The 14,265-nt window shown below is 45.0% G+C and overlaps 2 protein-coding genes across 9 annotated transcripts in view; one reads left to right on the top strand and one right to left on the bottom strand.

The window, feature by feature from the left end:
- Positions 1-260: 260 nt before the first annotated feature.
- LOC136286375 (activator of 90 kDa heat shock protein ATPase homolog 2-like) lies at positions 261-8,815 on the top strand. Its single transcript, XM_066177875.1, has 9 exons — positions 261-387; positions 483-673; positions 4,227-4,312; positions 4,913-5,027; positions 6,224-6,312; positions 6,502-6,624; positions 7,371-7,472; positions 8,285-8,336; positions 8,566-8,815. Exons 1-9 carry the CDS (start codon positions 308-310, stop codon positions 8,739-8,741), a joined length of 1,014 nt encoding a protein of 337 aa, XP_066033972.1. The 5' UTR covers positions 261-307; the 3' UTR covers positions 8,742-8,815.
- A 3,436-nt stretch (positions 8,816-12,251) lies between these two features.
- USP34 (ubiquitin specific peptidase 34) overlaps positions 12,252-14,265 on the bottom strand; it is a 110,886-nt gene continuing 108,872 nt past the window's right edge. For all 8 annotated transcript variants that reach the window (XM_066177867.1, XM_066177871.1, XM_066177870.1 and 5 more), the window contains 2 exons: positions 13,781-13,940; positions 12,252-13,537 (listed from right to left, as the gene is read on the bottom strand). In XM_066177867.1, coding sequence (XP_066033964.1) covers positions 12,933-13,537; positions 13,781-13,940 — 765 coding nt within the window. In that variant the 3' untranslated portion in view covers positions 12,252-12,932. The remainder of the gene's footprint in view (positions 13,538-13,780; positions 13,941-14,265) is intronic.

The raw sequence follows: 14,265 nt of genomic DNA, 5'->3' as shown, positions 1-14,265 counted from the left end.
TTTTCTCCTCTCCTCTTTTCCAGTTAGGCGGTGCCTTGCCGGAGCCGGGAGCAGCCCCGAAGGAGCGGCTTTTCCCGGGAACAGGAGCGGAGGAGCGGCGGCCGAGACCCACGGCAGCGCGGAGACTCCGGCCGCCGCCGCCGCCCCCGCTGCCTCCGCCCTCCGCGCCGGGAGGAAGGGCAGGGCAGGGCCTCGCCTTCCTCCTCCTCCTCCTCCTCCGGCGGGGCGGGGAAGTTTCTGGCACCTTCTGGCGGTGCCGGCGGAAGCGGCGGGGAGGGAGGCGCCTCCGCGGGGCCGGGGCAGCGCCATGGCCAAGTGGGGCCAGGGGGACCCGCGCTGGATCGTGGAGGAGCGCGCGGACGCCACCAACGTGAACAACTGGCACTGGTGAGCGCCGGGATGCGGCGGGAACGGGCGCGGGGTGCGGGACGGGGCTGGGGGGGAATGGGCGGCCGGCGCTGACCCCGCCGCTCCCGGGGCAGGACGGAGCGGGACGCCACCAGCTGGTCCAAGAGGAAGCTGAAGGAGGTGCTGGAGGGGCTGGTGGTGGAGGGCGAGGCCGGGCGCTGCGAGATCGGCGACCTCAAACACGTGGAGGGCGAAGCGTCCTGCAACAGCCGCAAAGGGAAACTCATCTTCTTCTACGAGTGGAACCTGCGCCTCAGCTGGAAAGGTACGGGGGGAAAGGGGGATGCGGGGGGAGGTGGCGTTGGCACGGGCCCCGTGGGCTCTGTGCTGGGCCCTGCTGCCGTCGGGGCCATCCTCTGCAGAGGAACCTGTCCCCTCCGGGCTGGGAAAGCGGGAATGTCTCGGTGAACTGCAGTGACTCAGAGTCGTGGGGAGATTGCGGGAGCCACGTGGGCCCGGACTGGATAAACGCGTATTCTTAAATAACCTTGAAACCCGAGCTTGGCTCTTTCCCCCTCACCCAGGCTTTTTCCACCACATATTCCTTAGCGCTGCGTTCCCGGGGTATCAGCACGGGATTATTCACTTCGGTTTGCAAGAAGTGAATGCCTGCATTGTGGAGATACTGACAGCAGAGTGCCAGGGCTGGTTTACTTCCACTATTCCCAAATTACAGCTCGGAATTACAGCTGTGTGCCCCGTGCCTGTGGAGAGCAGGAAAACCTAGCAGACGTCACATTACAGCTGTTTCCAAAAACTAACTGTAGTTTACATTGAGGATTATGAATTACTTGAGGATAAAACTCTTTAGTGGGAAATAGAAATAATTCTCAATTTCTTGGGATACTGGGGGCTGTGCCCGTGCATCTTTTTGTTTTGCCATATCCGTTTGTAATCCCAGCTCTTGGAGCTGCCCTCCGCTGTGCTTGTCCCATGACAAGCTCTTTGTTTGCAGTATTTTTTGGTGATACTAAGGAATTCTTTCCATTTATTATATGCCTGAAACTTGACAGCAGATTGTGGCCTGTGTCTTGCACTGGAGTAAGAAGCAGGAGCAGCTGATGGAATGAGCGGGCACAGGAAATTGTCCCTGGATATTGTAGTGCCAAGTGACAAGTTGTGTTTCCCCAGATACTCAGCCCTCGGGTGGGGAGAGTGGCCTGACTGGAATATTGCTGAGACCAGAACAGGTCTGGAATTGAAGTCCGCACCCCACAATGAGAGGGGACTTTAAACCAAGTACTGTTGTTTGTTCTAGAGAGTTTTGTATGTTTCAAGTGCGTTACAAACTAAGACCATACTTAGAGTTGTGGTGTAAATGTTAGCAGAGAGCCAGGCAAATATACTCTTGTGCAGTTTAAATCAGTGGAGACAGAGGAATCGTAATCAGCTTTCTGACTTCTTTAAGTTCAGCTAAAATTGGCTTTGTGTGGTTTATTTCAGAGTATAAAGTTAGAAGCAGGCAGACCGCATTTTGTTTGTATTTCTATGGAAGTTCTCTCTAAACGGTTTCTCTACAAGGTGTTTATGCTGGTCAGTGTTTAGAGACAGCTCTGACGTGCTGGCTGCTTTGCTATGCTGAGTGAATCATGGCTTTGAGAGCTTAATTTTAAATGAGTTTTAAATTTCCTACTACACAGGAAATTCTAAATAAATAAAACCCCAGAGGCTGATGATTTTTTTGGTGATAGCCATCGTGTTGTGTGTTTTGAGAGCTCTAAAATTAGAATTGAGAGTTCAGATTGAGCTAAAAAATTGTAATTCATTCTCCAAGTCTTCAAGGATAACTAGGACTTCAAGCTAAGATTAAAATGTGGGTATGTAAGGACATGATAAAAATCCTGAGATTTACAGCCGGTTTGGAAAGTCCGGTGTTTGAAAAAGCATTCTGCTTAGCAATTTAGATAAGAGAGAAACGAGAAAGTGAGGAGCTGAACACACTTAGTGGCACTAAAATTGAGCAAAATGGCTGTTCTATCATTTTTTAGAGGCTGTAATGAGGATTTGAATGGATCATTCCACATCGTGGGGGAAGCTTTGTGAAAACATGTTTGTCCTTTTAAAGCAGGTATATGTGTTATAGCTGGGTCTTTCTGAGATGTGTGCTTCACACTGGACTGGCAGGAAACCGAAAAAGAATTTTTTTCTCAGGTCTGTTATTGCATTGCAGTGCAATTCCAACACATAATTTGATTGATTGATAAAAAGGTAGTAAAACTTTGTTTACATTACAGTGGTAGTGAAAATGCAGAGCTGCACTGACATTCTGCCCGTGTCACATTGATCCACCAGCTCTGTTTGTTCACTGCCTGGACTTTGCTGCCCAGCACAGACACTGTCACTGTGAAACTCTGGGGTTCTGAAAATTCCTGATAGGATTAGCTGAATGAAGTCAGGTTTGTGTTTTGCTCCCCGAAAACTCCTTCCTGCATGCTTGCACTTCCTTTCTGGGAAGAGCAACCAAAAATAAGATTGATTTTATTGTCTGCAAAGACCATATTGTGTGTTTTTCCTGTACTGATCCTGGTGCTGGAAGGGAGCAGGGAAGAGCACACTGAGGTGGCTTTGTGGGCCCAGGAGCGTTTCAAGGATGGCGTGAAGCAGTTCCCATGGCTTCACTGAGTGACCCGTTCTCCTGGGAGACTCCAGGGTCGAGTTCTGCTGTCCCTGTGTGGATGTGGCTGTGTAGTTGTGGATTAACAGACTTTGCACGTTGTGCAATCCCTCATTGCCTCAGACCCGAGTGGGGAGGGATCTTTGCACTTTGTGTTCCCACCAGCCCTTCACTCTGTTCGTTCCAGGAAACACTTGGGCGTTTGTTGGAGTCCCTCACTGGGATCTCAGTGCCCCGCGGTCGCGTGGGGACTCAGGGAAGTAATTAAAGTAACGAGAGTGATGGTCAGGAACAGTGGGATCCAGGTGGCTCCTGTGAAAGTGAGAATCCCCAGAAATTCTGCATCTGCCTTCCTGGCAATTCCCCTTGTGCAGTCGTGCTCAGCCCTGGGCTGTTGGCATTTGAGAGTTTTGCTGATGTAGCACCTTGTTGGACTTTTAATGTTCTGACACTGAGCTGACAGACCTGCCTGTTTCTGTTGTTGCTTTCTGAAGAGATTTTATCTGATCTAATTAGTGAGTTAATTTAAATAACAAAACACTTTTGCAAGGCAAAGGGGAAGAGTCTTCAGTGTAATCTTTTTGGTGTAGATCTGAGGGGCAGCTCAGTGGGATGAGCCTTGGCCCCAAGGATCAGAAGTGGAGCTTAATTCCTGAGTCTTTCTGCAGTGTGCAGTGATTGTAAAGTGGTTAAATGTAATACCAAGTGCTCTAAATGTGCATGTGAGTTTCCTGTTTTAAGGAATGCCAGTTGTGTACCTGTCCATTATACACATGTGTATTTCCTGGTAACATGCACGCATGTTGGGAGTTTTCACACAGCTAAAGAGGGCATGGTCGGCATCCCAGGGAGCTTCTGAATTCAGCAGACACATTCAGGGGAGAAGATGATTTTCCTCTACCCACCCTTGGATGCACGTTCAGTGTTGGGGACAGGCTGTTAGGGCTGTCAGAGCAGGTGACAACTGCAGGGGAAAGCAGTGCAGGGAGCAGCAGCAGTGGGTCCCTGTCCATCCCCTGGTGCACCTGGATAGGGAACACAGCTCCCAGGAGAGGCTCAGGTTGCTGTTCAGTTCCTTTAAATCAGCCTTGAGGCAACTCACTTCAGGTAACACCTGTGTACAACTGAGCTCCAAGTGTGAAACTCTTGCTGTGGGGGAAATAGTTTATAATGATGCATTTAAGAATTCGTTATGTTAATACAGGTACAGTGAAAGAGTCTGGTGAGAAACATAAGGGATCTGTTGAAATTCCTAACCTGTCAGAAGAAAATGAGGTAGATGATACAGAGGTAGGTGTGCAACACTGCTATGGCTGTATAGGTCCACAATTCTTAAATAAAGTTAATCAACATCTAGGCATCATAATTTGATTTATCCTGTTATTAACTGGGCTAATTACATGTGGATAGTTCAATTCATGCTTTTGTTTATTATACTTGGAATAATGCCTTATTCTGTTCTCAAATTTACCAGTGAGGAATGTGCAGTTTGCTTTGCTAATGATTACTGTTTGTGATGATATTTTAGCTACAAATTTGACAAGAACTCTGCTTGTAGTCTTAAAAAAACCCCAGACCAACACAGCAAACCACCCCCAGCCCTAAGACCTTAAGGAATCTCTGTGTTGGTTGGACAGTGGCTGCCACAGACCCTTCAGCCTCCACTGAGAACAGCTCATGGTGAACTAGACTGAGTGGAGATACTACATTTATTTATGTCTTAAGAGGACTTATTCTTAGCCAGGTTTGGCTACCCCAAGATCATGAATTAGAAATTGCAGCTGTCCTCTGAGCGTAGTAAACAAAGCCCAAACACTTGCCTTTGTTGCCAGAACCCAAAAGGCTCATGACTGGGATCTCTTAGGTGCTGTCATTTTTTTCTGTTTCTAGATAAATGTTAGCAAGAAGAAAGGGGAAGGTGATGTTCTGAAGGACCTGATGAGAACTGAAGGAACCACCAAAGTCAGAGAGGCCCTGAGGGACTACCTGAAAGCACTTAAAACAGGTAAATTAAACCAGATGAATTTGTCAGCACCTTAGGGGTGTTCCTGTGCAGGTGCCTCTCCCCTGAACAGCTTGGTCAGATGGTGACAAATCCCTGGCTTTGTACTGGTTTTATTTTTAATTGTCACCAGCTGAGATGAATTATGTTAGTCCTGACACTCCGGATCTTTCTTGCTCTCAAAAGTGGCCGTGTCCAGAAGGTTCTGCCATGACTGAGGCTGTGCTGGGTCACACAGGCTCAGCTTGGCCCTACTAGGACTGGCCAATATTAGGATTTCTTTTTGTTGCCTGATTTTAAAAGCTGCCTTCCTTGCCTGAACTGCTCCCTTATTTTTGTGTCCCTTTGTTTTAGTTATTGATTAAATTAGTTATTTTCTAGAGCTTCTGAAATGCTGTCTTTATTTCTGTTCTTTAATCTACAAATACATTCTCTGCTCGTCTTTAAGCTTGCCATTGTCGTTTGAGATTCTAAGGTTTTATTATCCTAAACTTAGTAAATTTACAAATTTTCACTTGTTCTTCTAAACCAAAGGTGAAACAAATTTAAATTTTCCTTTCTATTTTTTGAACTGCGGTGTTTTTGTGAATTACAGCAGTTTCCAAGAACCAGGAAAGTAAGTATGCTCAAAAAATTGATGCGTTTGCAGCTTGTAGTCAAATTATCTGGTGCACCCCTGATTGTGAACTGCTCTGTTAAATTATTACTTTTTTCTTTTTTTGTGTCAAAAAGTAATTTTCCCAAGTTGGATCCAGCAACTTTTTGGCTTGAGAAATGATTGTGTATGATTTTTAGGGTATCCAGAGATTCTCTAACACTTGAAACTCAGAGGGCGGCAGCCTCTGGCAGGGACGGCTCCCATTCTGGATGGAGTTTCACTCCAGTCTTCTGCCAGACTTAGAGGAATTTCTTTGGGTATTATTTCTCTTTGATCTGAACATCTGCTGTGCTGCCAGAAGTCTGTGCAGATGTTACTGGTTTGGGGTCAGGTAATTTGGAAAAGCCTTTTTTAAGGGAAATTGCTGTTAGGCCTGTTCCTGATGGAAGCATAAGGGTAAACTGGGGAACCTGGATTGGGTTTTATGTCCTGCACAGTTTTACCCATTCTCCAGGGTTTTGGTGATCTTCATTGAGTACCTGAACGTCAGCGGGGTTGAACAGCTCAGCTGCACGCTGAAAAGTGCTTTTCTGCATTACAGAGTTCACCTTGGGAATGATTCTGCCAACAAAAGCTCCTGTTGGTCAGGAACTGGCCACGGAGCGAAAGCCAAGTGGGAGCACGGTGCAGGTATGTCGGCTTCAGGTTTTGCCAGTGAATTTAGTGACTCCTGATTAATAAGAGTAAATACAGAAATAGAGTGTATAGCTGCCATGCAGTCACACACCGTGTTTGAGAATGTGCAGGTGTGACAACACTCTTGCGTTTTAAGGGTCAAGATCTCGCACTAATTCCTGTGAATATTTTTTTGCTTTGTAGGACCCCGTTACACCACAATCTCTGGATATGGTTGGAGTAAAAATTCCAACAGTGAGGATACATATGAGGGAAGTCTTCAACTCTCCAGCTGATGAACTTTACAGCATCTTCACAAAGAAGGAAGTAAGTGATACTTTGAGGAGGCATTTTAACTGACTGTGGATGTTGATGCTGCTGAAGAGTTGTGTAAGCAGTAAACATGTCACAGTGTCAAGTGCAGATTCTGTTTGATGAATGTTTATTAGGCTGCCTTTTTTTGCCAGTCGTTCCCTTAACAAAGTGAAGCTGCATCGTTCTGTGGATTGGGTGCAGCTTCCTTGTGCTGTCCTTAACAAAAGCTTTGCTCTTTGATGTAGGTGATATTGAGGAGCCTGAAGGGCTCAGTAATGGCACTGCTGTTACCCGCAGCTTAATTAGATTAATTACTGGAGGTGATGATACTGTTGCTTATAGGGTGTGAAACACACAATCACTAATTTTGGGAATGTGTCCTTCAGACGAGTCTGGGCTGGTATTGGAGAACTTTAAATTACAATCCCAGGGCTACCTCTGGGAAACAGAAATGGCTCTAAGCAGCTCTTGTGCACCTTCCTGAAGCTGCTGCTCCATTTCCCTCATTTCCCAGTCTGGGAACTGTAGTCTGCAGCTGTGGATGTGCTGGGGCAGAGCTTGTGCTGGTCTGTATTGACCAGTGCATTAATATTCTCACTGTGGCACCTCACTGGCCCCTGCCACCACCCCAGCAATGCTGTGTAAAATCAAAAGCCTGATGAGTGTTTAAAGACTCTCAGGTGTATCAGAGTTCAGTTAATTCCTGCAGCATCCCTCCCTCGTCTCCCAGCATGGTGCATTTTGTGTTTTTTTGTTAGTTGGTACAGAAGTTCTCCAAGTGCCCAGCTGTGATTGAAGCAGAGAAAGGAGGCAAACTTCAGATGTTTGAGGGCTGTGTCAGCGGTGAATACACAGAACTGGTAAAAAGCTCCTACTCTACTTTAAAAGGGGGCGGGAGGGTGGCATCTTCTCTGAGCTAAAAGGCAGCATAGATTTGTAAATCTCAGCTTTCTCTAGAGCATATTTCAGTTCCTCTATTTCAAAGCCAAACAGTTGGACTTTTGTTGCATGGCTTTTCTGTCCCATCAAAAGAGCAGGGACTGACCACACCAAAGGACCTGCACGGGGAGCAGAAAACCCAGCACAGTCCTTTGTAACTGAGAGGAGGGAGAAAGCAGGTTTGGGGTCTGTCTCCCAAATCCCAATCCCTTTTTAGGGATGATAACTGGGGAAATATCTCTTTTTCTATTCAGGGCAAGTGTCACCCTGTCCCAACTGAATGCTGGTGCAAATAGAAGGGAAAAACCTGATAATTAGAGCTCAGCTGCATTTTTGAAATGTCCTAAAACCCATTTTCATCTGCACAAGTGCCTTACTTGTGTACTGGGCCAGGCTGGGTTGTGTAACACAATCACTCGGTCACACTTGAAAATTTCAGTGGGGAAAACTGGGCTTGTCCTTGTTTCAAAGTCTGCATGAAAATCAGTGTTTTCTGTGCAGTACATGATGAGTCCTGGCCTTTTCCCATAGCAAAAAACAGAACAATGGAATGCAGCAGGCTGAAAGCTCCATGAAAACAGTTTATTTCAAAACCCAAACCCCAGTCTTGCTCTTGTTTACATGCATGTGTCCAGTATTCCAGAAGATAATGCTCCTTTCCCTGTATTTCAGGGAGAACTGTAATGGAACTTCTCTCACGTGCTAACAAGGAGAACTTGCTTATCTTCCACAGGTCCCAAGCCAAAGAATTGTCCTGAAGTGGCGATATAGGAGCTGGCCTGATGGTGAGTTTTTCCAAGGATCTCTGATAGTGGAGGGCTCCTTTGCAGGGAGAAGGACCAAAGCTGGCAGGGACCAGCCTCGGCTGGACACTCCCTTGGTCCACATCCTTCGGAGAACAGAGGCTGTGAAAAGAGGCTGTGCTCGGACAGGCACAGCAGAGAGAGAATCTGCACCAACAAATGTCATTCTTTAAAAAGCACTTGACTGAAGGGTCCTGTTTTCCTCCCTCAGAACATTATGCAACAGTGGCCTTGAACTTCCAGGACCTGGCGGCTCAGTCGGAACTGGAGCTGGAATGCAAAGGGGTTCCTGTCGCCCATGAAGAGAGTACAAGACAATGTTGGAAGAAGCAATATTTTGAAGAAATACATATTTTACTGCAGCAATCAAAAGACAACATGGAATGATAATAGCACTGTAGTTTTGTTAGGGCATTACTTTTTATACTTTGTTAACATTTGGTTTTCTAAAAAAAAAATAATTTATTTGTGGGAAAAATAAAGACCCACTTCTATAAGACTGTACATAGTTTAAGCACTATTTATGGGTTTTTAGGGAACGAGAGGCAAGTCAGACTGTATATAAACAGCTTTACTTGGGAACAGTGATCTCTGGTCTGCTTGCCTCCAGCTTCAGAGAGCAATAATGATTCAGCTGCGGTGAGTCCTGCTCTCAGAGGTCGGTGAGCTACACCAATCAATAGGAAGCATTTCCAGTTCCTTAATATTCAGAGTATCGAGTGGCAGAATTAAAGCCCTGTATGAGACGGAGTTCCCAGCAGAGGTGAGCTGAAAGGGATGACAAAACTGCTGATCCATTTCAAGAAATGGAGGGGTATCATTTAAAGCCTCGTGGAATACTTGCCTAGATGCTTTTAACTGCAGACTGTTTGCAGCTGCAGTTTTAGGAAAGATAATTAACAATGTCACGTAATTATTAGGCCTGCATGCACTGTACTCCCTTACTTGACCTCAGTGTGACATTTATTTAGGAAGAAACAAACAACAGTAGTGCTTTCTCTGCAGTTCTGTAAAACCTTCCACTGAAGTGATTTACAGCCCTCTGCAATGTTGTACCTCAAAGAGAAAAACTGTGACGAGAATTTTGACAGGAACAAATTGTAATTCCTAATTAAACCATCTTGAGGTGAGCAAGGATAACGTAGTTCTCAAATGCTTTGTGAATGAAGTGTACAAATGAAGTATGCAATCTGAAACAAACTGACCACAACAGAGCAGGCTGCCTTTGGAAAACGTGCTTGGCTCAATAAAAATGTTACTTTACATCAAGCTGATTTTCTCTATAAGCTGATAGTTAAGTCCTGTATCTTTTATTTTTAAAGAATGCCAACACATGGCAACCTTACCACCCAAAAAGCTTCCATCATCCCGAGGATCCAGAGGTGCTGCTCCTTGCTACAGGCCAGGTTCTCCTGAAGCTTGCAGTCAGTTATTAACTCCTCTGAACTGAGGTGGGATCTGTGGTAGTAAAAAGAACAAAGCCCCACAGTGACAGGAGAGGCACAGAGCAGTTCCTGGGTGTTGCTGCTGTTGCTTTAAGTGTCCAGGTGCTAGGTGGGGAACAACCTCCTGAGTAATGTTGTATTTTAGCATCTGTTTCTGAATGCTCAAAATTCAGTTACCATTCTCCCCCCAAAATATTCAATGAAGAAAAGCCTGATGTTTTGAATACAAAAACGATTTAGGGTAGTGGTTGACAGAGGGAAATTAATGTTTAAGACAGTTCAGGCTTCAGCAGGTTTGTGGGTAGATGGTTGAAGAGATTTTGCAACAATTTAATCCTTGAGAGTAGTAGGTGGTTCTATGCAATTCCCAGTTTCTTCATACAGTGAAACTGCAGCCCCAGTACTCTGGAAACTGTGCCTCACCCATTTTCCCCTCATGACTGAAATCCCCTGGTTTTCCTGTCTCCCTGCCCTCACTGGAATGGAGCAATTGCCAGTCACTGGTAAAAGAGACAGGACTGACTTGTGCTTCCAGGGTTGCAGTCCCTGCTCCAGGTCTAGGGCTGCTAAAACCCCCAGAAAACGAGAAGGAGCAGCTCTGTACCCCTCTAAAACTGGTGCTAACATTTCTTCTAGACTTCTAATTAAAAGTAAAAAATGTTGGATGATAACTAGCTGAGAAAAGCAAAGAGAAAAATAATACAATGGGAAAGACACAATTTGTAAGCTTACGGCCAAAATTCTTTACAGATCTCAGCACTTTTAAGTGCCAGAGGAGAGGCTGACTGTGCATGGAGAGAGTACTTAAAAGCTTAATTTTGAAGGGGTTAAATGGGAGGTAGAAATTCCAGATGGAAATAAGTAATAATAAATGAGAAGTGGGATAAAATCTGGAAGAAAATCAAAGCTTTACGAGACTGAGGAAGCCAGTAGAAGATTAAAGGGTTTAGGGGTAAAGGGTTTTCAAACGCAGGGGATAAGGGAACGTTTTTGAAGGCAGAAAAACACAAACCAGAAAACTGATTTAAAGTGAGAGAAGGGGAATGGAATGGAATGGAAGAAGTCATGACTTACAGAGCATGGAAAGTGAGGGAGACAGAGAACAAACACCTGGAAAAGCCAAACGCATTTGTGCAGGTATTGCTTGCTTCTGTTCAAAAAACTACTGCAAAAAAATTCTTTGTAAAAACTGCGGGAATACTCAAGAGTAAGGAGGGTTAGGAGGTAAAGGAAGAGCAGTAAGAATAATATTTCTGGTAATCCTGACGTGATCTATGGTGCAGTATTTATGTAGCCTTTATGAAATCATTATCAAGTACTGCTTATAGTTGGTCTGCTTGAAAATGAGCTAAAACAAACCACCCCCAAGGCCAGAATGCCACAACTCTGGTGTGATCCCATCCTGCAGGACCTGCTAAAGCCAGCAGCAGGCACCTGCTCAGACAACATCCCAACAACTGGCGGCACAGTGTTAATTAGGTTGATTAAGAGAACTACTCACCCAAAGGGTTACAAAAGCTGCTGCAGCTCAGGTTTGGATCCATAGGCCAGTGTTTTCCTTGACAGACATTTTGATTGTAGAAGTTTTGACTAGAAGCTGTTGATGATTTCTCTGGAGTTAGAGTCTGGGGCACGCTAATCAGAGAAGATAATAAAATTAGTCCTAAAGAGAACAAAACCATTGTAATATTTCAGTTCTGAATAATGAGGATACCAACTCAAGCGCTTACCAGTGTCAGCAGTGTCTGTAAATACAGGATAAAAATGCTAAACAAATGGGAATATAAATTTGTAAACTTCAGAGACAAATTAATTACAGAAAGTTAAAAACCACTGAGAGTAAATTCAAAGGGAGCAAAACAGAAGCAGCAAGTGATGCAAAACTGCAGTGAATGGTAGATGGAATGACAGAAATTTAAAGATAAAAGACCAAGGTAAATGAAGACAATAGAAAAAAAAATGAGCTGAGCAACTGGAAAATGAAGCTGAAAATGGAGTTTAATCAGATATTAAAACCAGTAGCACTGACAGTCCAAAAGGTCACATAGGAAAGTGGTACTACTCAGAAATAACAGGGGGAGGTATAATGGGGGAGATGATAAAGTCATTTCAGGGGTGCAGAAGCTGTCAAAAAGTGAGGGAGCACAGCCAGATCGAGCAGAGGGAAAAAAGAAAGGAAGTCTGTAAATGGTGCAGGGGAAAAATCATATAAGAGATGTTCAAATAAGGGAAATGAGAGGCCGAGTTCCACAGGCTTTTGACAGCACTTCGTGTCCCAACACCAAGCACCAGTCCCTCTCCACTGTGTGGCTGAACACTCATGCACTGAACAAGCCACCAGCATTTACATCAAATCTGAACCTTTGACCATCATTTCTCTCTGCTGCTGTTTCACTTACGAAGCTCTTTGCTGAGAAATCCAAAGACTGAAGCAACATATTATAAACAAATGAAAAGTCATCACAATCAGTTTAATGAAGTGCACAGAATAGCAATTGATCATGTCAATAAAAATAAAACAATTAATTTTACATCAAGTGTGCTTTATTTCCTCCACAGGTATTCTGTTAAATAAAGCACCATATATATACTGCCAGGCCACAGCTAAAGAGGATTCTTTACAGAATCAAATTTCTTGTGGTTGTTTAGTATACAAGTAAACTTAATTTTGATAATAAGAACCACAGCGATCTGAGGCAATCTGCCTCGATTATAAGGTACAAAACTGGCACAGAGGACACCATATTATACACAGTAAAAATGCCATAAGTTTAAATTACATCATACAGGGCCAGGAGGCCCTGTCTCCCAGACAGCCATATTAAATGAAAGCCACTACAGTGAACTCTTAATTACATAAAACATAGCCATTATCTGATTGCCCTTTAAGAAAGTGTACGGTAGATGCAAAATAAAATAAAATTTAAAAAAAATAATCTTGAGTTCTGCCTGACCAAGAATTAAGCATATAAATCTATCTTGCCATTCAAGCAGAGAGCACTGGACAAACTGAAGCACAAAACAGAAATAAGCAAAACTTATACAAACAGCATTTTTTGGGGGGGGAAGAAGGATTTAAAAAAAAAAAAAAAAAAAAAAAAAAGACTTAAAAGCAGACATGCTCCATCTAATGTCAAGAAGCAGCTTGGTTTCCTTTTGCGGATATCCGTGTGACCACGTGAATCGTAGACTCAATGGTCCTGCACAGGATGTCTAAAATGTCATGCTGCTGCATGTGACTAAAAAGTCCTCTGGAATGGCCACAACTGATTGATAAATTAGTTTCAGGGTCCTGGGATGGTAAGGCTTGGCCATCGCAGCTCCGCAAGTCTGCGAGGTCGGATAAAACCGCTGAAATGGACGTGGAAGGAAACTCCGAGTCCTCCTCGGCTCCCATGGAATCCTTGGAAGCCTGCAGGTCTTTGAACTCTTTGCACTCTTCAAACTTCCCGTTCCCCGGCTGCTCCTCCGCGTGCTGCGCGCGCGCGGCCAGCATTAGGTCTTCGGAAAACGAAGAGGGCACTTCCATCCTGTACTCCTTGACAGAACTGTTCTCGGGGGAGGGCGGGTCCTGCTCCGTTCCCGGGTCGATGATGGAGGAGTCCCTGGTCTCGTTGTCCGAGGTGCTGGTGGGGGTCAGCGCCTCGCGGGGCTCGGCTTTGATGTCGCCGATGTCCACGGTGTGCTCCTCGTCGCTGCTCACCCGCCGCCTCTTCACCGGAGTGGCTCCTTCGTCATCTGCAGGGACAGGGGAACGTGCTCAGGGAACAGGCACTGCTCCCATTGCCACCCTAAACACAGCACTTCAATAAACACTTATCTCCTTGCAGACAATTTGTGCAATTCACAAATTTTAGCTCCGTAATAAGATGGTATTTTTGTGTACTACTGGGATTTGGAGCCAAGGAACGGCCCACCCTGCAGGGATAAAACAACGTATTACATGAATTTGATACAAGGTTCATCAGAGCGACACCAAACCTTTAGTTTTTCTTTCTTTGGCTTCTTGCTCTTGTAATGAGTTCCTCTGTTGTTGACAAGCTCTACACTTGTTTAAAAGCTCTTGTAAAGTTGGGATCAGGGCTGAGTTGAGCTGTTTGGGAGTGTGCACCGAAAGCAGCAAGGCAAGTGCTCGGAGGTCCTGGAAATAGAGAAACAAACTTAAGGCTTCTTTCAAACTGGTGGTTGATGAATCTTGCACACAGAGACTGTGCAATAAGGAGATGCTGTTTGTGCTCTGAACAGCACAAAAATTCCATTCAAGAGCTACTCACTGCACTGAAATTCCCCACTCACCCTCTGCTGACCTTAACACAGATCTGTCCTGGCGTTGGCAATGCTGCGCTGAGACCCAAAACCTTGCTGGGTTACAGCATCCCTATCAATGCTCCTGCAGTTGTTAAAACTTTGCTCCCCACAGTCAGGTTAATATTCCCAATTTCCCATGCCCTCCCCGGGAGCCCAGC

This window comes from Chamaea fasciata, unplaced genomic scaffold (genome assembly GCF_029207755.1).
Source record: "Chamaea fasciata isolate MVZ Bird 193981 ecotype frontalis unplaced genomic scaffold, bChaFas1.0.hap1 SCAF_3, whole genome shotgun sequence".
Lineage (NCBI taxonomy): Eukaryota > Metazoa > Chordata > Aves > Passeriformes > Sylviidae > Chamaea > Chamaea fasciata.
The sequence above is the reverse complement of the archived record's forward strand: the minus strand, read 5'-3'. Positions and strand labels throughout refer to the sequence as shown.